This window comes from Primulina tabacum, chromosome 16, assembly GCF_025594145.1.
Source record: "Primulina tabacum isolate GXHZ01 chromosome 16, ASM2559414v2, whole genome shotgun sequence".
Classification (NCBI taxonomy): domain Eukaryota; kingdom Viridiplantae; phylum Streptophyta; class Magnoliopsida; order Lamiales; family Gesneriaceae; genus Primulina; species Primulina tabacum.
In genome coordinates, this window is record NC_134565.1 from 22,653,291 (window position 1) to 22,676,203 (window position 22,913).

Sequence of the window (22,913 nt, forward strand, 5' to 3'; positions counted from 1 at the left end):
GGACCCTCTGACCAAGCTGTGTCCCCCTCGCACAGCTACTGTTCTCGTCTTGCATGGGAAGAGTCCCATCGTGCATGGGCTCTTCCCTAGCCGTCGTACATGAGTCCTGGCGTGGCTAGGACTCTTACTCACACCTAACCACGTCCAGCCCGATCCCTGGTCGAGCCGCAGGCTTTGCTTCTTCCTAGCCGAACCCCAGTGCATCAACATGGAATTTTTCGTTCAAACCTTGGCTCACCTACGGTCCAGCCTTTATGTGTCCTTGCCTAGGCTCCTAACCCTCTTAAATTCGTCACTTTTTATTGACCTAGGATGGCAGCCCCTTTATGCATCATATACATGAGTTTTAAATCACATAAACATAGGTTTTTGATCATGGCATGTCAAAAAACGAAAATAAAATATGTGCATCATGTTCTTCATGCAAGAATGGTTAAATACATATAATATGGTGTGAAAGATATTTGAAAAAAAGTTAAGGCGTGTCTTTGCGTTTATTACGCACGAAAACGAGTTGGCGATGCTAAGAACAGCGACGTAGAAACCCTAGGCTGAATTTCCTTCAAAATCCGTGGCTTTTTCTTCTTCCAAATCTCGTGTGTGCATGTAGTTAGGGGGAGGGAGAATCTTTGTATGATTATGAGGGGTGGGGCGTGGGTTTGAAGGGTTATGGTTAGGGTTTTTAGGCTTTTATTTTGATATAAAACAAGTAGTGTAAGTTTAGACCCATTAACATGGTATAATAGGCCTATTAAGCTCATTAAGTAATTTTTAAAATATTTTGTTTAGGGAAGTTCGTGAAAATATTAGCCAAGTTATCAAAAAGTTCATATTTTCGTCGAAAATCGAATAATGTTTAAAAATACGACTAGACGTATAAAAACACCCCATTTTCAAAAACACCATATAACATATATCATATTTTATAAAATTAAAAATAATTATTTAATAAAATATTTTCTCTTTTTCAGCCATCGGTTTCCGTTCCTCGATCGCGTCTCGAATAAGCTTTTAAAATACAGTTTTATGCATTCATGTAGAAAAGTGCATTTTAAACATTTAAGCATGTATCCTATATTTAATTTATTCAATTAAAACCCTTTAATTAGTCATGTTTCATTTTCCCTATATTCATATGTAGTTAGGTTATATCATGGTATTTTGGATTTTACAATCCGAAACCCCATAATAAGTACTTTGTATGTCAAAATAAGTATTTAATCTTATTCCATGATAATTGAGAAATAAATTTTTTTAAAAGTTATATTTTATATGAAGAAGACACTGTGTAATTTTTGTGAATAAAATTATATTTTTTTAAATAATAAAAGGACAAAATTGTAACTTTGAGTTTAGAGGGAGTTAAAATTAAAATTATATCGTTGTCAAGTATTATATCTTAAAAAATTGTGTTGAGGTATTGAATTTTAATTCAAAAAAATGTGTTTAAAGATTTTTCACAAATTTAGCTTGAATTGTTTGTAATTGTCTTATTTTTTTTTTTTTTTGAAGTTTGATCTATTGAACCCGCAGTTCTGAACGGAACCAAACACAACCTTGTATTTCCCTCTCTGACAAATGGGGGATTAGTTTTGAAATCTACGATGCCTGACCGGCTGCAAAAGTTCCATTCACCAATCTCTGATTTCAGCGGAACGGAGTAATAAATTCGCGAAGAACGAGCACAATTTGTCTGAACCGCTCCGGATCACGTTCGGATCTGCTCAAGCAACCGGTAATTACACGCCCAAAGATGGGCGGCGCGCGGCTGTGCGAGTTGTTTGGAGAGTTGGGATACGAAGGACACCATTTATTGGACTCCGATAGCTTTGAATGGCCTTTCCAATACGACGACGTTCGACCCGTACTCGAGTGGCTGTGCTCTAGCCTTCGCCCATCCAACGTCCTCTCCCCTTCCGAGCTTTCTCAGTAACTCTCCCGCCCCCCTTTCTATCCTAGATCTGTTCATTCGTTCATTATACTGCTCTTGAAGTGATGCTTTCACTTTATTTCGTTGAAGTAAAGGCGGCACTTTATTGCTGGGTTCCTAAGTTTGTGGTCTAAACTAAGATGTGTTCTCCGGTTAGGAATTTTTGGGTGGCTTGTGTGACATTTGATCGTTTTGTGTGGGAACTCATATTAAAGAGTTGCCAGCCTTTTGAAGTTTGTGGTCTCTTTTTGTTTGGTTACATGTTTCAACCATGCTTTGCTGTTAATGTCAAATTGTTTTGTAAAACTTTTTTCTTGCTGTATTTTTAATTTAGTGGTCAATGATTATCCCACCTTTACGTCCAGGTACGAGCAGTTTCTGCAGGAAGGGAAGCTTTTAGAGGTATTCTCATTAATTTTGCGAATTGGTTGATTCCAAATCTTCTAACTTTGAACCGTTAAGTCAGATTAAAGCATCATACTTTGATGATATAAATTTTGCACTATTTATATGAGCTGTCTAAATGACACCCATTGAAATATTTCACATTTTGCCAAATGTGCTGCTCCATAGTCCATACTTTAGCATTTGTGAGGAGTTAGGAGAATGTAGCTACCAGGATTATTCCATCTGTCTTAAGGACTGATATTTTACAGCTCCTGACTCAGATCAAGTTTTCTGAGTTCACATTTAGCTTAAGTCAGGTGGGATCTGACATTAGGATTAATAATTGACCCTGTTGCTTCTATTTTTTTAGGTTGTTATCTTGGTTGTAGTTGTGCCTTTTTCCCTATTACCATCCTTTGCTTCTTTTATTTGTTGATGAATATTAGATTGCCCAAAATGGTCGCATGCTCGTATATATTTGTTATTTTTCATGGTCTATTTTCAGCAAATGTACGCTTTTATATCATCAGGGAGAAGATTTAGACTTAGCTTATGACAGCATTTCAGCATTTTCAGCAAGGAGAGACAACCAGGAGGCAGTTTTTGGAACTGAAGAGGGATTGAAAGAAATTCGGTAATTGTTAATTTCACCATTCCTGATTATCTGCAAAATTTAATTTTCCTATACCACAATTTCCATTAATATGTTTAGCTCTGAATCATATTGTGTTTATTTGGTAATTAAATCATCCACTGGAAGTTAGTTCCTCTGTAAGAGTGCCGTGTAATCGCTGTTTTGCATGATCTCTTAGGCTCACTTGTACTGTCTTTGTAGTAGTAGAATCACAACCTTTGCAGTTTTAGGAAGCAATTTTTTTGTTCTTCCTTTTTTGCTTCTTAGACGTTGGTTAACTGTCACTTGATTAAACTCATTTGACTAAATACATTTAGAATCTTGTTCCAGTATACCTAAAAATCCATCAATGTTCCATAAAGATGTAAGATATGTAGTGATAAACCTATTGGCTTGATCTAGCTTGGAGTACACGATCATTTTATGTGCACACCATTAAACATAAAGTATTGTTTTCTTGAAACTCTATATAACCTCAAAAGCTATGCTTCTATTCCCAGTTGGATGAATTGCATATGTATTCCTTAGAAACACACTTTCTAACAATGCATATGATTTTCTAGAGATTTGGTCGAGACATCAATTCTAGGGATATATGACATCCCTTCAAAGTGTGTGAGTCGTAAATCTCTAATTATTAAGCTTATTGTTTCACAAGCATACCATAAAATGTACCATTATGATTGTGGAGTAGTAGGATTTAATTAAATTATGAAGATGAGAATGGGGTTAGAATTAAATTTCATTGGGTGTGATTGATGTGTGCCGATTGGGTTAAGGAACAAAGGATTAAATTGTTTTTTACACTAAATAAGCACTAAAAGAGAGGAATTTCTGTGCTTGGTTGTTAAACAGAGGAAATTATGGTCCAACTCAATCTTGATTCATATATTTCAAACAAAAGAGTGAAATGGGATCAATCCTGCTTGCATTTTTAACTCTAGCATTTTCAAGGTTTGATGCTAACTTGAACTTATATCTAAGTTAGTGGGTGGTATTCTCGTGTATATTCTTTGCTCGTTACTCATAATAAAGGATGGTTATGTTGTAGGTACTTCTGCAACTTCTGAAACTTATGACTGCATATTCTTATGGAAGTTTACCAAATTGCTCTGTTAATATAATTCTTTTGTTTGAATGGAGGTTGATTTTATTAGTATGGGTCATAGCTTCTATTTCATTCACTTAGGTATTGACTTGTCCTTAATGTCAGTGATTTTCTAGAGGAGTCTTTATAATTTTGTATACCCCTTAATTAAGGTTATACCACTAATCCCTGCTTGAATTTTCAAATTATTGTATTAAAGTTAAGAAACTTAAAACTTACATGTAGTGTGTAAGCAAGTTTCATGATTCTATAGATTGATTCTGAGCAGATCATTCTGAATTATCTCGAACTCTGTCGTGTAATGCATACTTTGACGTCATTGCAACCCTCTAGTAATGTTTACTTTGATGTTATTGCAACCCTCTAGTAATGTTTTTACCGTATTAGATAATGTATACTACTACACTTTGACATCTGAACCAGTTGCTTTCAAAGTTTAAAGATTTTTCAAAATCACTGGGAGAATGATAGCCTGTAGGATGAAGAAAAGATTGTGAGAGGAAGAGTAAATTGGTACAAGGGAGTGATGGCAAGGCCCTTTACTTTATTTTGTAAATAAATTCTTTCCTTTTCCTTAATTCGGTTTACTTTAGGTTTATCTCACTGTTTAGAAACAGAAATAAAAGGAAGACAATTGGTTGCTATAATTGGATAGAATTTAAGCTTTAAATTGATTATGATGCATTTTGCTACTCTGTGAAGTTAACGGTTGCTGTATTTATGCCCAGTGATGCTACATTAGCAGCAAAATCTGAAGCCTCGGAGTTGCAGAAACAGCTACATCATCTGCAATTTCAAAATAATATGCTCACTGAGCAGGCTTCAGCACTAATTCATGGTCGAAGAGCACGAGTTTCTGCAACCTCCACTGCCAATGGACAACTGACTACCATAGATGATAGCCTTTCAGCAAGGAATTTGGAGGTATGCTAAATGTCCTCTTCAATTCTGTAATTTTAAATGTGAACGATCATTTTTTAATTCTTTACTTTGCCAGAAGTTAAGCAAAAATCGATATTTGTGCATATATGGGGTCTGTGACTTTAATTTTTTAATACCTATTTGTTATCTACATATGATATTCATATATGACATAAATAGAGTTTAATTAAAAAACGTGATCGAGTAGCTTGGTAGGTTGTTCTGTGGTTTATATTTTTTCTTGGTTTAACTCGAGCATATATGAAAATAAGTGTAGTACGATGAGATCTTACTTCTGTGTTGGAATGAAGCAGATAAGAACATAAAATATATAAAATTCTTTCAACAAATCTCCCCGCCAACTTGAAAACAAGTCCTCATGTTTGTTCCTTCTCATGGTTGATCTGTCAAATGTCCTTGGCAGCACTTATAGCTTGACAATTGGGTCCAGAGTCCATTTATGGAACATTTTATTTGCTAGTTAATATATCAAAACCTCACAGTCCATCCTCCGTCCAAACGTTTGTTCGAGTGTTGGTGGATTTTGAACTTTGACTTGTTAATTTCAGTGAGTATTTGCATATTTATGTTGAGAGATGTAAGGGGGGTAGTTTCTTAGTCTCAAACAAGTCAGATCTGGCCTTTTGCAAAAGTATCATGAATTTATTTTACTTTGAATCTAGATGATGTTCACAGAGTTACACCAACTTTTGTAGCTTTGTGTTCGACCAAGTTCATTCCCACAGCACACACCCGGCAATGCATTGGTTTTATTTATTATTTCCAAGCAGGTGCTGACTTAGAAATCAAGAGGGGTTAAGAATTAGTCATTTGCAATACATATTAATGTTTCCAGATAGAAATAATTGTAAAGTTATCTTTTCTTTTTTTGTTTACACTTTCAAAACTATCCTGATTATAAATTTGATTAGATGAATGCAGTCTTAGGACGGATGGCTTCTACTGCTCAAGAGTTGGCTCACTATCATTCAGGAGATGGTATTGTGTTTCCTCCTTCACCTAAGATATGCTAATAAAATAATTGCGAGATTAATTTTATAGTCGTATATTTATTAGTGAAGTAAAACAACAAGGACGGTATAAAGCTCATAAAAATTAGGTTTTAATTAGTAAGATAATGAATCAAAACCTTTCCTGTGCTTTAAAATTTTCTTCTTAAATATAGGTGACATGTTTCTTATTAAGAAGTATGAAAACAAACGCGCAGGAAGTGGGATTTTAATTTTGGAGGGTAACATTGGGAAAATAGGAAATGGCTAGCATGGTTTGAATGTAGGTTTATGTTGACGCAGTCTAGAGAAATCTTAGGCTAATTGTTAGAGTAATTGCAATATTTTAGGATGTGATTAATTAGTTTTATTCTTTCTTATTTTATCTCTTGTAACCTACAATATAAATAGATAAGTCTGTATCTTAAATATTATTATGAATGAATGCAAAATATTATCTCCTGTTCTAGTGCTTTTATGGTATCAGAGCAATAAAAGCCTTTTACGTTTGAATTTTTTTTTCATCTATGGAAAAATCAGAGATGCAACCTGTTCTCAGTGCCTCTGATAACTCCCTTCCATTCCAAATTACCAGCTTTAAACTCAGTGGCCGGAACTACTTGCAGTGGTCTCGTTCCGTCCAACTTATTATCCGCGGGAAAGAACGATTTGGATACCTTGATGGTTCCATTTCGACACCAACCCAATCTGATCCTTCGTTTGCAGCGTGGGATATTCAGAATTCCATGGTTATGGCCTGACTCCTTCACTCTATGGACGACTCCATTGCAGAGATCTACCTCCATTACCCAACAGCAAAGGCTATTTGGGACGCTGTTGCCTTAGCCTACTCAGATCTTGAAGACTCGAATCAGATGTTCGACCTCCGGACTCGCTCTCGTAATCTGCGACAAGACGATGGTACTGTAACTCAGTTACTTTGTTTCGCTAACAAAGCTGTGGCAAGAACTCGACCTCTTCACTCAACCTAAGTGGACCGATGCTGCCAACCGTGAGATCTACCAAAAATTGCTCACCAAAGAAAGAACCTATGACTTCCTCACCGGCCTACATCCATCCCTGGATGATGCTCGTGGACGGATTCTGAGTATCAAGCCATTGCCGAGCCTTGATACCATTTTCTCCGAAGTCCGTCGAGAAGAATAGAGGAAACGAATTATGCTCGGTGGAGCTACCATACCCGGTGCCACCAATCATGATGCCTCTGCCATGGCCGCTCGAGGATCCCGCAAACCGCAGCTGTGGTGTGAACATTGCAACCGACCTCATCACACTAAAGCCACATGTTGGAAGCTCCACGGCAAGCCAGCTGACTGGGTGCCACGCAGCCAGCGTAACGCCGAGTCTACCAAGCCAGCCGTACCGGTGAAAGCCGACAACAACACACCATCATCCGCTGCAACATTCTCTCAAGCACAACTCAATCAACTTGGCCAGTTCCTTTCCTCCTCGACTTCACTGATGGCGCACGGTACTTCTTCCTCTGTAACCGACCCTGGTAACTCTGGTGAGTGTTGGATTATTGATTCAGGTGCATCCGAACACATGTCCGGAGTTCGCACCCTTTTCTCATCATATCAACCATGCCAAAGATCTAGATCAGTAACTTTGGCAGATGGTTCAATTTCTCCTGTTCTTGGTATTGGCACTGTTTCGTTGAGTCCCCGTATGATATTACATAATGTCTTGTTTGTCCCTCAATTGACTCACAACTTGCTGTCGATCAGCAAACTCACCCTTGACTCCGATTGTATTGCCAATTTTTCACCTAAGTTGTGTATTTTTCAGGATCGGGCCTCGGGTAAGACGATTGGGCGTGCTGCTGAGGTGTCGGGCTTATATCACTTTCTACGAGCTGATTCTACTGTTCGGTGCTGCCAAGTGGTCCACGGTTCTACACATCAATCCCGTCCCCAACAAATAATGTTACTTCATCAACGCCTTGGTCACCCAAGTTTTTCTTATTTAAAACATTTGTTTCCTTCGTTGTTTCACTCTTGTGATAGGTTTGTATGCGAAGTATGTCAGATAGCTAAACATACTCGCATACCTTTTCCCATTCATCTTTATCATGAATCTAGGCCATTCTCTCTCATACACAGTGATTTGTGGGGTCCATCTCGTGTCTCTTCCAATTTCTAATAAAAAATGGTTTATTACATTTATTGATGATCAATCTCGTGTCCTGTTGGATTTTTCTCCTTCCTAACAAATCTGAAGTTTTGAAAATTTTTGAACAGTTCTACAATATGATCCTTACTCAATTTAACTCAAAAATACAAATCCTTCGATCTAACAATGGCACCGAGTATTTCAATTCATCAATCAATGAAATTTCTTCAAAACATGGTATTATTCATCACAGTTCATGTGTTGATACCCCTCAACAAAATGGGGTTTCCGAAAGGAAAAATCGACACCTTTTAGAGGTCGCTCGCGCTCTTCTTTTCACAAACAATGTTCCAAAAATCTATTGGGGGGATGCTATTTTAACCGCATGCTACCTAATCAACAGACTTCCGTCTCGGGTTTTAAAATTCCAAACACCATTAAATACCCTCAGAAAATCATTCCCAAAGTCCAAAATATTCACTGATCTTCCTCTACGTACGTTTGGGTGTTCGGCGTTTGTTCATATTCATGATCATTCTAGGTCTAAATTGGATCCTCGTAGCCACAAATGTATGTTTGTTGGTTATTCTTCTACACAAAAAGGTTATCAATGTTATTCCCCATCCAAAAGAAAATATTTTATTTCACGGGATGTCACATTTCTTGAATCGCAATCGTTCTATCCCCCTACTCCGAATCCAATTCTCATCTCCCCTCATAATTCTGCTCCCGATCCTACTTCCTCGCCTAGCACCAAAATTTTTTTTGGGAATATTTATGGGAACCGAATCCAATACAAGAGTCACAAATCCCACCTCCATCCCAACTTAACCCTCAAATCCCACAAAATCAGGAATCTCACTCTTCCTTAGAGCCAGAATTATTTTTGGGATTTCTGTCCACCTTGGAGCCACATTTAATTCCAGAAAATCCGCAGCCTTCACCCAGTATACCACAAAATCCGCCTGCTATTCCTGCTCCAAATCCAATTCCACCTTCAATGTCCACCCGCTGAAATTTCTGTAACACCAACTCATCCTCCTCGTGGAACCACTGACCGCTTTGCAGCGACTTACAGCAGACGCAAGCACCAAAATATCGAGCCTGCACCTTCTGCGTCGCCCCCATCAAACCCAGCGCCCGATCCGGATACCACCGAATTGGCAAATTTGGATATCCCGATCGCCCACCGCAAAGGTACTCGAATATGTACTCAACATCCTATTTCACATTTTTTGGGGTATTCTAAGTTGTCGCAGCCGCTACAAGCCCTGGTCACTAACCTGTCACATTCCACCGTTCCCTCAACCATTGATGACGCCCTTCGTGATGACAAGTGGCGTACAGCAGTATTTGCCGAGATCAAAGCCCTCGAAAAAAATGGGACATGGGAGATTGTTCCGAAACCCGATGGCAAGAAACCGGTTGGTTGTAGATGGCTGTTCACCATCAAGTGCAATAGTGATGGGAGCATTGACAGATATAAAGCGCGACTTGTGGCTAAGGGATACACGCAGACCTATGGTATCGACTACCTAGAGACGTTTGCACCAGTAGCCAAAATCAACACTATCCGAGTGTTGCTTTCTCTCGCAGCAAACTTGGATTGGCCACTTCACCAACTCGATGTCAAGAACGTGTTTCTCAACGGCGATCTCGTTGAGGAGGTGTACATGGATCTACCACCCGGTTTTCACAATCAGGGAAGTAACGGCAAGGTTTGCCGGCTAAAGAAAGCTCTCTACGGTTTAAAACAGTCCCTGAAAGCTTGGTTCGACAGATTTTCCACCACTGTTCATCTTCTCGGGTACAAACAGGCTCATTGTGATCATACATTGTTCTATCATCGGGTCAAGGATAAGATTGCTATTCTTATTGTATATGTTGATGATATTATAATCACCGGGAATGACGTGACTGAAATAGAGCGAATTAAGAAGAAATTGGCCACTTCTTTTGAAATGAAAGACCTCGGTCACTTGAGATACTTTCTCGGAATGGAGATAGCTAGAAGCAAGGCTGGAATCTGTGTTTCACAGCGACAGTACGTCATTGACTTACTCAATGATACCGGATTGATGGGTTGTAGACCGGCAGATACCCCCATGGATCCGAACATCAAACTCGAGGCCAAACCAGATGATACACCTGTCGACAGGGGAGATTTCAACGGTTAGTCGGCAGATTGATATACCTTTCGCACACCCGGCCGGGTATTTCCTTCCCTGTGAGTTGCATTAGTCAATTTATGCACTCACCATACCAATGTCATCTTGATGCTGCAACCAGGATATTACGGTACTCAAAGGGCACTCCGGGCCGTGGTCTCATGTTCAGAAAGCAAGAAAAGAGGTGTGTTGAAGTCTTTGTTGATGCCGATTGGGCTGGATGCTCAAATGATCGATGCTCCACGTCTGGTTATTGCTCCTTTGTCTTTGGAAATCTGGTTACTTGGCGAAGCAAGAAGCAATCAGTTGTTGCACGAAGTAGCGCGGAGGCAGAACTTCGATCAGCGGCTCTTGGAATTTGTGAAGCTCTTTGGATCAAACTGTTATTGGAAGAACTGAAAATAGAGAAAAAGAGCCATATGCTTATCTTATGCGACAACAAAGCTGCCATAGCTATTACTCACAACCCGGTTCACCATGATCGTACCAAACACGTTGAAATTGATCGGCACTTCATAAAGGAGAAGATTGATAAGGGGATACTTGAAGTGTCCTATATTCCTACGTCGCAACAAACTGCTGATGTCTTAACAAAGGCTTTGTTCAAGCCTATGTTCGAAAGACTGATTGACAAGCTTGGGATGTACAACATTTATCATCCAGCTTGAGGGGGAGTGTTGACGCAGTCTAGAGAAATCTTAGGCTAATTGTTAGAGTAATTGCAATATTTTAGGATGTGATTAATTAGTTTTATTCTTTCCTATTTTATCTCTTGTAACCTACAATATAAATAGATAAGTCTGTATCTTAAATATTATTATGAATGAATGAAAAATATTATCTCCTGTTCTAGTGCTTTTAGTTTATGTGATATTTAATAATGATTCTTAATTTATTTATCAGTCACCTGATATTCTCTGCATTCAGAAAATGGAATCTACTTGACTTACACTGATTTTCATCCGTACTTGGTTGTGGATTCCTCTTGCATGGAACAGTTAAATCAATGGTTCACCAAGCAACTGGACACGGTATGGTTACATACTTCTTTAAAGCAATAATCATCTCATTGGTTCAAACATTGGTGCTTGTAAAATGACTAGTCTAAAGCTAGGTTCATGCCACTTTTCCAAATTTTGTAACTAATGATAATAGTGTAAGTCGAATCTTGTAGATCGTATTGTCAATGTTTTCATTGTTGTGCCATAATAGTCACAAAAGAATTATAATGGTAATTGTTCTACAATTCTTGTCCTAACAACTATGTGCAATCCATAGAAACCAGACTGAGAACCTTCACTCTGATAGCATGTGCATAACTAAGAAATTGCCACTGTACCATAACTGATGATAATTGCACATCTTAAATCTTTTAGACCGCGCAATAGCCCGTATATTAATGAGCAAATGATGTTTGCCCCATTCTTCATGAGCAAACATGTATCGAAAATTGTTTTTTCGGTCATCTGTTTTGTTTATTTGTTCTGTTCTTGCAAGAGCATTGTTTGGCTGAATGTTTGATCATTAGCTCGCAGCTAAACATGTTTTTGAGGATGTCAATTCTTCATGTTCTTAATATGTCCAACAGAGAACTCTATCCCGACCTAATGTGTTTGTGAGAACTTTGTGTGTGCCTTCGTTAGTTACCGATGTTTGCATGAAACATTAGCAGATTATCATTTTTTCATGTCCAATCATTCTGGACTCACACGGTCATGCAAACATTAGCAAGAACTTGATTTTTCGATTTTCAATTAATCTTGACTTTCATGTTTGCCTTTCTGTGACCTTATTTCTCCCATATGACATCTTATTTCATTATTTTATTGTCAATGATTTTAAATTAAAGATGATAAAAGTGCCATATCTATATATCTATACTATTCTATACTATTTTATTAAGTTTGAGGCACTTAGAGTAACTAACTTTGGTGTCATTGTCTGTTTTAATAATTATATATATTAATAAGATGTTAAAATTTTAAAACAAATTATATGTAGCTCAGCGGATAGAGTCATTATCTCTTGTAGTCCCTCACTATTTCTTATAATTTATTTTGATCCTCATTTAAATATAAATCAAATAAATTATAAAAGATATTATACAAGCACGCAACGCGTGCGTCGATGCACTAGTTCACATAATAAGTTGGAGTTGGACTAAAAGAACCTTGCACTATGTAAGAGATGCATTGGAGATAAAATGCTAAATCTAAACTTAAATCAATTATTATCAACTCAAATGAAACGTAAACTCAAATCTGACCACTAGTTTATAAATGTACGAATTGATTTCGTTATAGCGATTATCTCATCATTTCAATCCAGAAGCATACTTGTACATGATCTACAGTTATATCCGAGTCTCAGAAGTTTACTGCATAACCTTGAGCTGGACAGCAGTTGTCAGTGAACATTGGTTACCTTCCAAGTATGTTCTTGAGAAGAGGGTGTTTAATTGTGGTGCTGTGATTCTAACTGAATTGGGAACTCTTTGTCCCTGAGACTGAGAAGGTTACTATAAATGTTAGGAATTACGAAGGGCTTGCTTGGTTTTGTTTTTGGAGTTTCAGTAAATATTTTGAATAAATAAAACATATATTTGATGTTGGGGAGTAAAATTGTTAATATAGATTTGAAATGATGTAAGGAATTATCGGATTTAAGTATATACAAATTTCGAATTATTATATTTTGGGTTGTAATAATATGATAATAATGATAATAATTAATAATAATATAGTAGAGTTTTTCAGGAAAGTGGTGAAAAGTTTAGTTGAAAGTGTTGATTATGTTAGCAGATGTGAAAAGGATGTAAATTATGTTTTGGTTGAGAGAGTATGAAAATGGATTATAGTGTTTGTTTTTATTTTGGTTGAATAATTGTTTCCCAGAAACAAAAACAAGCAATACCGAAATTTTTGCATTCCGTTAAGTGTAATGTGGTAATCATACTAATCAATCAGCAATACAGTAAGAAGAAATGTGAAGTCCTGATTTTTAAAGCCAAATGTAGCTCCAAAAGTCTTATTAAGATTTTGGATCTGTTGGGTTCATTTATGTGCATGTGTTATCAAGAAAATAAAAGATGAGGTACATTTGAGGCCCAAACTGACCTCTTATGTATATTCATGAAAGGAGTCTATCTTTTGTGGATTCTTTCTTACTCTCTTAAGTCTCTTATGTATATTCATGAAAAGCAATCTGGTTTTTTATGGATTCTTTCATACTCTCTTATGTATTCAAGAAAAGTAGTCTACTTTTGTACGGATTCTTTCCTACTCCGTGCTGAGAGACTGTAATGCTAGCTATACTGAATCTCTCTTATCAATGCCAGTTCAAGCAAATGAATCTTAAACACAATTTAGTTTAGTTCCATCTTTTATTAAAATATATGCGAAGGAGTCAATGTTCACAAGGATTCAGCTGATTCTCTTGCACATACGTGTATATGGTTCTTTGTTTGGTGTAGATGAGTGAGCTCTGGTATTGGATATGTTGTAAGATATTGTAACTCTGTTGGCAAGACAGCCAGGATTTCATATCTTTCGCTTTGTTTACGGTTTCTTTGTCGACTTCTAAATTGTATTATGAACGTATATCATCTTTACCCATACTTTCGAGAGCATAAAACATGTCAGTACTGTTTGTTTAAAATGATTGAGGGTGATCCATTTGTATATGAATGTGATGTCTAAAGATATTTAATTTAACATTTTTTTTGTTTGGTAATCACATCGTGTTTCTAGGGCCCTTACAGATTAGTGGCTGAGGAGGGAAAATCTAAATGTTCATGGATGAATCTCAATGAGACTTCGAATGTCTTAGTACGGGGTACCTCCTTCTCCCACACAATCACACATGCTTTCACAAGGGATAGATTTTGATGGCTGCATTTGTATGTTGAACCTGTTTATGTGTGTTTCTATCTTCTTTTCTTACCTTTCCGTGCTTTAAAATATTGCTTCTGCTCTTTGGAATCGGTCACTTTGAACTAAATTTGTTTCTTTTCCCCAAATGAAAAATTGAGAAAGACAGATGTAACTTCCATTCGAGATTTGCCACGGATTTTCAGGAAGAATTAATAAAACATGGATGGGATTTAACGGTCGGAGGAGCAAAGGTTTTCTCATAGTATATTCCGTTTGTCTGCATAAAACTTCAGGCACTTGCCTTCTTATGTTCAACTACCATCAGCTCCCTGTTTCACTTTGAACACTCATTAAATAACCACCAAATTCTTCCCTTTTGGTAAATAACAATATCCCAAGTATCATTACTTAAAGGGACTCCATTTCTTTAAAAATTATTGCCCTCCACTTTGATTGTGCAGCTCCTCATCAATATTCATCGGAATTTGAATCATATCAATCTCTGTATAATGCCCTGAATTTGCTATATATTTTGTGAGGGTATGAAAGATCTTACTCTTTTCTACAGAAAACAAAAATCCTTATCATCCACACATTATCGGCATTTCCCAAACGTTCTTTGGACTCGACTTGGGGATTCTTGTCCTTTAGATTTGCAATTTGTTCAGAATCTTGACTTTGAAGAGAAACTCATAGTTTCAATAATAACAATGATGGCTGCATTGTGACTTCCAATATGACTGATTCTCTGTTGTGTTACAAAAACTGATAAGTTTTAATCTTTATTCTTCAAGTTCATACGAAGCAGTCCTTTCATATGTTTAATTTCTCAATGCTTAGTGACAGTGATGCATAGTAGATATTGGTACATATGCCAAAACATCCCAAATTTTTTTTATGACTAATAAATTAATTTTACTGTTCTGTTTCCACTTCATTTCTCTTCTATTACTCATGGACCAGATTTGGAAAATACACAGCATCAACGCCTTTCTGAATTGCAGCGACTTCGATCCATGTATGTGACTTTATTTTCGAACAGTCAGATGTTTGACTTTTATTTTGATTTGTATCTGCTGACTTGATAAGTTTGAAACACAACAAAAATTCATCTCAGTCATTATTGGATAGTTGAATTGTAAGCTATCTTGGCAGTGATCATAAAAGCAGTAGTTTACCCAATGTCCTTCAACCGTTTCACTATCTTTTAGTTAATAATATCAATTATCCTAAGCCTTGAAAAAATGCATCATGTGTGTAGATTTTTTTAATAAATTATGTCTATATTTGAATCAATTGAGGTATGATATTTGAATTTAAAAGTTAAAATGTTGTTTTGGCAAGGTTGTTTCTACATTCAATTCAACATTTTTTTTAAATGTGTTGTAAAAAGTTTAAGATGTTTTATGAACGTGTTTAAATTATTTTTTAAGAGCTAACCTTCGGATTACATTTGTTTTTCAGACAGTTTTAATTCCCATATACATTTTAAATTATTAAACTATAACACCAATGCCTTCTTATAATTACAGTTGTCCAATATTAATAGACATACGTAATAAATCCACATAATTTTCAACTTGAGTAGCTTCTGATATGATATATAATCATTAGCTCGTTCATATTTCAGTTATATAACTCGAAACAAAATCATGTGTAGTATTCATTATACTCTTTGATGTTCTTCATATATTCATTAACATCACTTTTTTATATGTTTTGAAATTTACGTTCCAACAGCAATTCAAATTATGCAAAAAAATATGAAACTCTTTGGAAAACTTTATTGCTGAAAGGGAAGCCAATTAATTATTGTCAAATCTTATTTAAATTAACTACAGTTGAAACTTAATTATTATAGATTTTAACATACTAAATTATTTCAAAATTTTCCAGTATTTGAAAATAGATACTGGATAAATTTTGGGTTTTGGAATTGATGTGGTGCTTGAGCATAGAAATTTGATTTCAATGGAGAATGAAAACAAATCGCTGTTGGGCTTTTCAATGTAGATTTAGAACTTTCGAGTAGAGAATTCTGCAGTTGAAAATCCTAATGAATAGAGCCTAAATCATACCCTATGCTCCACTTCTCTTACCTCGATTGTGTAATTTTTATTGCATTTGTTGAGGTTGACCTGGATTGCTAAGTTATAATGCGATAAACCATTTTATTGAGATATACATCTTCCATGCTTTGTCAAGAGATCGGTTGTCATGTTTCATTAGTTTGAGCGCGTATCTCCCAGTTACTTATGTGTCAGTTCTTGTTATAGATTTGGAACAAGTGAAAGGCAATGGGTAGAAGCTCAAGTTGAGAATGCCAAGCAGCAAGCCATTCTCACGACGCTTAAAGCTCAAGTGACATCAGATGATGCTCATATCCACCTCGACCTTCATTCTCTTCGGTAGTACTAATGCAGAGTTTTTTCATGCTGTGTTCGTTCATCATTGCTTTCCAAAAAATATTTGTTTTTCTTTTTTTTTTCAATTAGAAATTATTGTGCCCATCTCTTATTTTATTATGTTTTGTTTCTCATTGAAATTAAAAGTGGTCTTAGCCATCATGCAACCAGTTCTTTGAATCCAACTTAGCAATTAGAACATGAAAATCACAACATTATTGGTGGAACTTTAGGTGTCATCTGCCGGTAGGATAATTGGAATGTGAATGAAATTTCTCTTGTAAGGTAGAGAAGGAGAGAGCCGGTGGGAGGGGGTGTCAGATCCTAATGGTTTATAATTTGTTTCCAAACACATTTCATATATTTGGATAATGTGAAGGCTACATGGTCCGAGTTAATATTATTGTAATAAATGATTTTTTCCCCGATCATACTTTTACCAATGACCACAGATAATATGTTGAGTTTTCATTCTACTGTCTAGTAGCTCGATGAAATCCTTGTGACCAACTCCTAACTTTGCTCTCCCCAAAGGTGATTGGAAATTCATGCATATTTGTGGAAAAAGATGAGTCGTGAGCTCAACCTGTACAAATGTCATTACTAAAATATAATTGCTTAAAATAAGCTGAGCGTAACTGAAACAGGGTGTATAGCATTTAATATTAGTGTGTTGGTTTACAGTGACATCATCTTTACTATTAATCTTGTCTCTATTGTTTATCTTGTTGTTCCCTTCAAATTCTCATCTCGGGGCCGTTTTTATAGTTTTTTAGCTTCCGATCAACTGTGCAAATTTTGGGCTGTCTTCAGAGCATGGACAGCTCTCATGAGTTGAGACTTTGGTCTGCTCAATCCCAATTGCATGCTTCTGACCTGCAAATTTCTGACTTCTTGTGCGGTTTGAATTACCATTGTGATCATGTTGAGCTGACCAATTGCTGGTGGTATGCTTTCTGGGCTTCTACCTGCTCAGTCCAGGCTCACTTGTTAGTTTATACTGCCTCCTCAAACATACTTCACGATTGAGTCCCCCTCCTTCAACTTTGGACTTCAGAGTTCAGATTATCTCTAGCTTCAAACTTTTGAGAGTTGCCTGTATCTCGATTTGCAGACATCCAAATGCTTGATGTGTAATATTTGCCTTGTTGAGGTTATTTTTGCCTTTGTGCCCTTTTGTCACAACATCTCGCAATGGGTGATCTGCCGACTTATTGCAGAATGTCGAGCTGCCGACTACTAGCCTATTATTTAACGCCCCACTTCTCAGCACTTGGAAGTTCCAGATATTATGTTTCTTGACTGCCCGTTTCTTGATCGCTCGTCATGCAAATTTTTATGTTGGGGAGCATAGATACTACACTATTTTATTGTCGATATTAGTTCAGCTTACAGCTACATTATTGTAACATTATTATATATTTCTGGTCAATTTATGTTACAGAAATAATTAATTGATGGAAGCTGCTAGATAATTTTTCTATTTAAGAATTACATGGTTTCTTAAATCGGAGTCAAGTTCTACCTTGACACTGTAGTTTTTATGGAACCAGTTTGTTGTTCATGCTCACTTGTGTGTGGGATCCCAAAAAATTAAAATTAAAAACAGTAAGAATGGTGCTTTAAAATATTTGGATTGTATTCAGTAATTACAATTGAACAATGAAGCTTGGAGAGAATTTAGGTGCTCCCAAAACCTGCACACTTCCAAAGTACATATTTTCGAATATAAAGCTTTGCAATTATATCGTAAAATGAAAGACCAAGAAGATGGAACATCACGTTTTAGGAGAACTATGCTTTAGTAGTGATGGACCATTCATTACCTCTCAACTGAAGAGTATTTGCCCTTCGTAATGCCCATTGTTTGGCTAATTTGGAAGTTGCTAGTATTTTCATCTGCTCATATCATCTGTCAACGCAATTTCATTTTGACTTCATCTGTTGGGTGGATATAGAGAATGGGTGCTCTAGATGTTCGTATACCTGTTTGTAGATCTGGGATATAGTTTTAGGTTTATGATGGCACTTAAGTGGTGGAGAAGTAAAGGTTCATCGTCTAAAAATATGATCTATAACATTGTTATTCCAAATTGTACTGGGCTCCGAAGTTTCTTATTTTCCTGTAATCTGGTAAAGTAATTTTATTTAATGTGTTTAGAATTGCATTGATCTAAAAATTTTTCTTGCGTGTTAAAACTAGAGAGGATGGTAAATCACGGCATGAGGTTGCAATCAATTCAGTATTGACTATACTCAGCTACTTTGTCTTGTTTTACCTTTTGTTGTTTTTACTCTTGATCCTTTTTTTGATTGAGTAGGAGAAAACATGCTGAACTGGCTGGAGAACTTTCTACTTTATATCGCAGAGAAGAGAAGCTATTATCTGAGGTTTGTATCTGCAACAAGTCGCAGTTAACGCCCTACTACATGTTATCTTCTTGTTGTACTTTAGTTGCAATTGTTGTTAGGATTTCACTTTCTAATAGTTGAAAAAATGAAAGTTAGATTATGTAGTTGGCCCAAACCTTTACTTTAAGTGCATTCTGTCTCAAATAATCCTTGGTTTCTAACTGAAACTCTGTTTTCCAGACTATTCCCGATCTTTGCTGGGAGCTAGCTCAGTTACAAGACACATACATCTTGCAAGGTATTGATCATTTTCTTAAATCAATTAGCTTGAAGCATTTGTAATTGGCGTGTATTAATTTATTTCTTTGATCAACTGTTTTAAAATGTTGTCAATGACAGTATCTCTTTATCACTAATGATTTAGGGGATTACGATTTGAAAGTTATGCGCCAAGAATTTTATATCAATCGGCAAAAAACGGTATGCTTTGCACCGTTGTGATAATTTTCATGTTTTGTACGAACAGAGAAGTCGTGTAACTGCACCTTGATTTCTTGGTTGCTGTTCCTTGTTCAACTGGCTAGATGTGTTGTTTAGAAGATAATTGTCTGTTAAGATTGTTGTTTTAGCAATAATGCAATATGATTAGTGTGACCATTCTTGAATATTTAGCTCGTGTTGATTTTTGGCAGTGCACGAAACTAATACCATGAAATGAATTTACTATGATTCTTGTAGTGTCCTACCAGGAAAGTACTTATGTTTTGATTCATGCATGCTACTATTTATAATTGTATGCCATTTGATGGTCCCATTCCAGTGTAATCTAACCTGGAAAACTTGTAAAAAGCATGGACTATTAGCAGAACAACTTGATCTCAAAATTGAGCTGCACCATTTTTTCCTTCTGCTTTCAATCTGAGATGAAAAAAATAAAGTGGAATTGATATGAACCTTCTGGTCAGTTTCTCTGGTGCCTTTACCAAAATGAAATGTATTTAGTAGCTTTTGTACAAGGACAATTCTTTTCGGCCAAAACATACTTTCTATTGAATATTGATGTGATTGGTTATGGCCTCTCTAAAAGTTAATATGATGGTCATTTGATGTGATTGCCTCTCTAAAACTTAATTTTATGGTCATTGTACATGGTGTGGTGAGAAATGCCCTTTGTTCTGCTGTTATCTCCTTCACATTAGATCATTTGGAAAAATGTGTAAATTAAAGATAGAAGTCATCTTTTGATATGGATACGGAGGGTTGATTCCTTAATGCTTGCAATATATTAATTAATTAAAAACTTATGTCTTTATTTACTTCTTTTTTCTTGTTCTTTTGCAGTTCATTAGTCATTTGATTAATCAACTGTCAAGGCATCAATTTTTAAAAATAGCATGTCAGTTGGAAAAGAAGATTATGCTTGGAGCCTATTCCTTACTTAAAGTTATTGAACTAGAGCTGCAAGGATACCTGTCAGTGGGAAAAGGTCGAGTGGTATGAATAATGGAATACACCTATTAAAGTATTTTGGTGACCAGTTACAAACTACAATCATCACACAACAAAGTATTTGAAACAGTTGGACCAATTTTAAGTTTTAAATAATACTCAGTAATATCATTTCATAGCATAAATTTTCAAAAATATATCTTGTAATCACTCTCTCTTAATTTCATGACAAACCAATATGGAAATCTCCAAAAGCCATATCCCCCAAAAAAGTGATAGAAAGCAATTGCCGTCTTATTGTTTACATACTCTAATACATTGTTTTTTGAAGTTATGTGTAATCTTCATCATAATAGGGCCGTTGCATAGCATTAGCTGAAGCTGCGTCTGACGTACCTGAACAAGGAGCAGTGGATGATCGAGATACTTTTCTCCATGGTGTTAGAGATCTTTTGAGCATCTACTCAAGTATAGCTTTTTGAGGAACATATTACTTTATTTTTGTTAAAATCCTAAAGCAAGATGAGTCATGTAAATTCATGATTTCAGATGCGCAAGTTGGTTTATCAACATACGTGTCTGCACCGGGCCTTGTTCAACAATTATCTAACCTTCAATCTGACCTAATGACTTTGCAATCTGACTTGGATTATACTCTTCCTGAGGACAGAAACAGATGTATTAACGAATTGTAAGTTTTTATTTATTTCTTTTCACGTATTCAATCTTTCAATGACCATTTGTAGAATCCATTACGTATCATATTTACATTAAATCAACAGCCATTAATCTCTTGCCAGTATCATAATGTTTGACCTTGACGACACTCACAGCCTATCTGCCAAAATAGCTACTGGTAGTTAGGCTTCTTTTGTAAAACTGTCGTTCATCTGAAGTTAACTGTGTTATCCTTGGACTGCTGTCACCTAGCATTGAGTACTCCATCCTGAGCTAACTACCTTTTCCAATAAATTAAAAATATTGGTTCTTTTCCTGTGTAGCACTCTATGATATATGGTATGCTACAGGCCTCCAAATTGAATGCTCCAGCTATGTGGCACCCAATTATTTAAAATCGAGACACTCCATTGGTAAATATGTCAGGATATTTAATATTGTTTATTTTTAGGTACCATCTAAATGTCATTGCCTATTAGAAATGCGGCCTTTCAATAGTGGATGAATGCTTTATGTTATTCTTTCTGTTTTTATGTGAATAATTAATGTAAGAACCCTACAATCAGTCTTGCATCCTGCATGTACCAAAATTATTGGGAAAGACTCCTAGATTGACATGCTATGCTGTCTTTGATACCTCTTTTATTCCAATATTTATCAATATGCTGGTTAGCATTTTATGCCCTCAAAACCTTATTCATGACTCTCTGTTGATAACATCTCAGGTGTACCCTTGTCCAAAGTCTACAGCAATTACTATTTGCATCATCTACAACTGCCCAACCAATACTGACACCCTGGGTATTTTATTTCTGTTTTTCCTCATTCTAAAATGTCGAGTTATTGTTTTATATTTTACAGTGATAATGCAACAGTGTGTACCTGTAAGTTGTGAACTAATCTGTACATTTCTTGGAAATGAAGTTCTGTACAATGTGCTGATGTTTTCTTCTTTTTTTTTCGCTCTCTCATTGCTGATTCTGCAGAATGATAATTTTTCGTGGAATGTGAATGTTATATGGAGTCTGGTTTTATAAAAATTGCTTGCATGTTTCCAAGTCTGAGATGTTGATTAACCGCCCCCCCTTCTTTCCTAGACACTAATGAAGGAACTGGATGAAATGGCGAAGGTCAATGCAAAGCTGTCAACTGCGGTTGAAGATGTGACAATGGAGCATTGCAAGAAGAATGAGGTATATTTTAACTAGCATTTTTTGTAGTTGCAACCTTTGTGTTTCCGTGATTAAATCTTTCGAGCTAAGTGGTAAATCAGATACGACAGATCATTCATTAGAAAAGCCTTCTTTGTATGATGTGATAAGACTTTTTCAAGTTAAAAAATGCAGATTGTTAAACACCATTCCCAAGAGATGGCACTTCAAAGGCGAGTCTTTGTTGATTTTTTCTGCAACCCAGAACGGCTGAGGAATCAAGTTAAGGAAGTGACAGCACGAGTCAGGGCTTTGCAGGTGTCATAGTCCAGTCATGTTTCGTTCAACCATATACTTTATGTATGTCGTCTGTTTAAAGGATTTGTCTTGTGCATTTTATGTTTGAGTCAACTGCCATTTACAAGATTGAGATATGTTCCACCACCCAACACAACAGGCAGCATCCATTGCTGTGCATGATTATTTATGATCAAAGTATATTTTGTCTCATCCAACTCATTTTTTACTCATTTGACTACCATTATTATCAATTACATTAATTGCATGACTCGTTTCAACTATAATTTTAAATTAAAATTATGGCCTTAACAAAGTAATTAATTCTATTATTTTTTTTATTTTTTTTTTTGAGCAAAACAAAAAAATTAATTGGCACGCAAATTAGATAGCTCTATTTTTTTTAAAAAAAATATAA

At 36.1% G+C, this 22,913-nt stretch overlaps 1 protein-coding gene across 1 annotated transcript; it reads left to right on the forward strand.

Annotated features, from left to right (window-relative positions):
* Positions 1 to 1,511: 1,511 nt before the first annotated feature.
* LOC142529456 (AUGMIN subunit 3) lies at positions 1,512 to 22,708 on the forward strand. The gene is made up of 18 exons (XM_075634991.1): positions 1,512 to 1,929; positions 2,296 to 2,332; positions 2,848 to 2,951; positions 4,788 to 4,983; positions 5,913 to 5,979; positions 11,219 to 11,322; positions 14,041 to 14,125; positions 15,127 to 15,181; positions 16,440 to 16,571; positions 18,890 to 18,959; positions 19,161 to 19,218; positions 19,345 to 19,400; positions 20,262 to 20,414; positions 20,726 to 20,837; positions 20,919 to 21,060; positions 21,773 to 21,848; positions 22,145 to 22,240; positions 22,394 to 22,708. Exons 1-18 carry the CDS (start codon positions 1,754 to 1,756, stop codon positions 22,523 to 22,525), a joined length of 1,851 nt encoding a protein of 616 aa, XP_075491106.1. The 5' UTR covers positions 1,512 to 1,753; the 3' UTR covers positions 22,526 to 22,708.
* The last annotated feature ends 205 nt before the right edge of the window (positions 22,709 to 22,913 follow it).

What these genes read in the sequence shown, in the direction of transcription:
- LOC142529456 (XM_075634991.1), top strand. Translation starts at nt 1,754, where the DNA reads ATGGGCGGCGCGCGGCTGTGCGAGTTGTTTGGAGAGTTGGGATACGAA. An exon ending in CAGTGGGAAAAGGTCGAGTG is followed by an intron (nt 20,415 to 20,725) that starts GTATGAATAATG and finishes TCATCATAATAG; the next exon opens with GGCCGTTGCATAGCATTAGC. An exon ending in AACAGATGTATTAACGAATT is followed by an intron (nt 21,061 to 21,772) that starts GTAAGTTTTTAT and finishes ATAACATCTCAG; the next exon opens with GTGTACCCTTGTCCAAAGTC.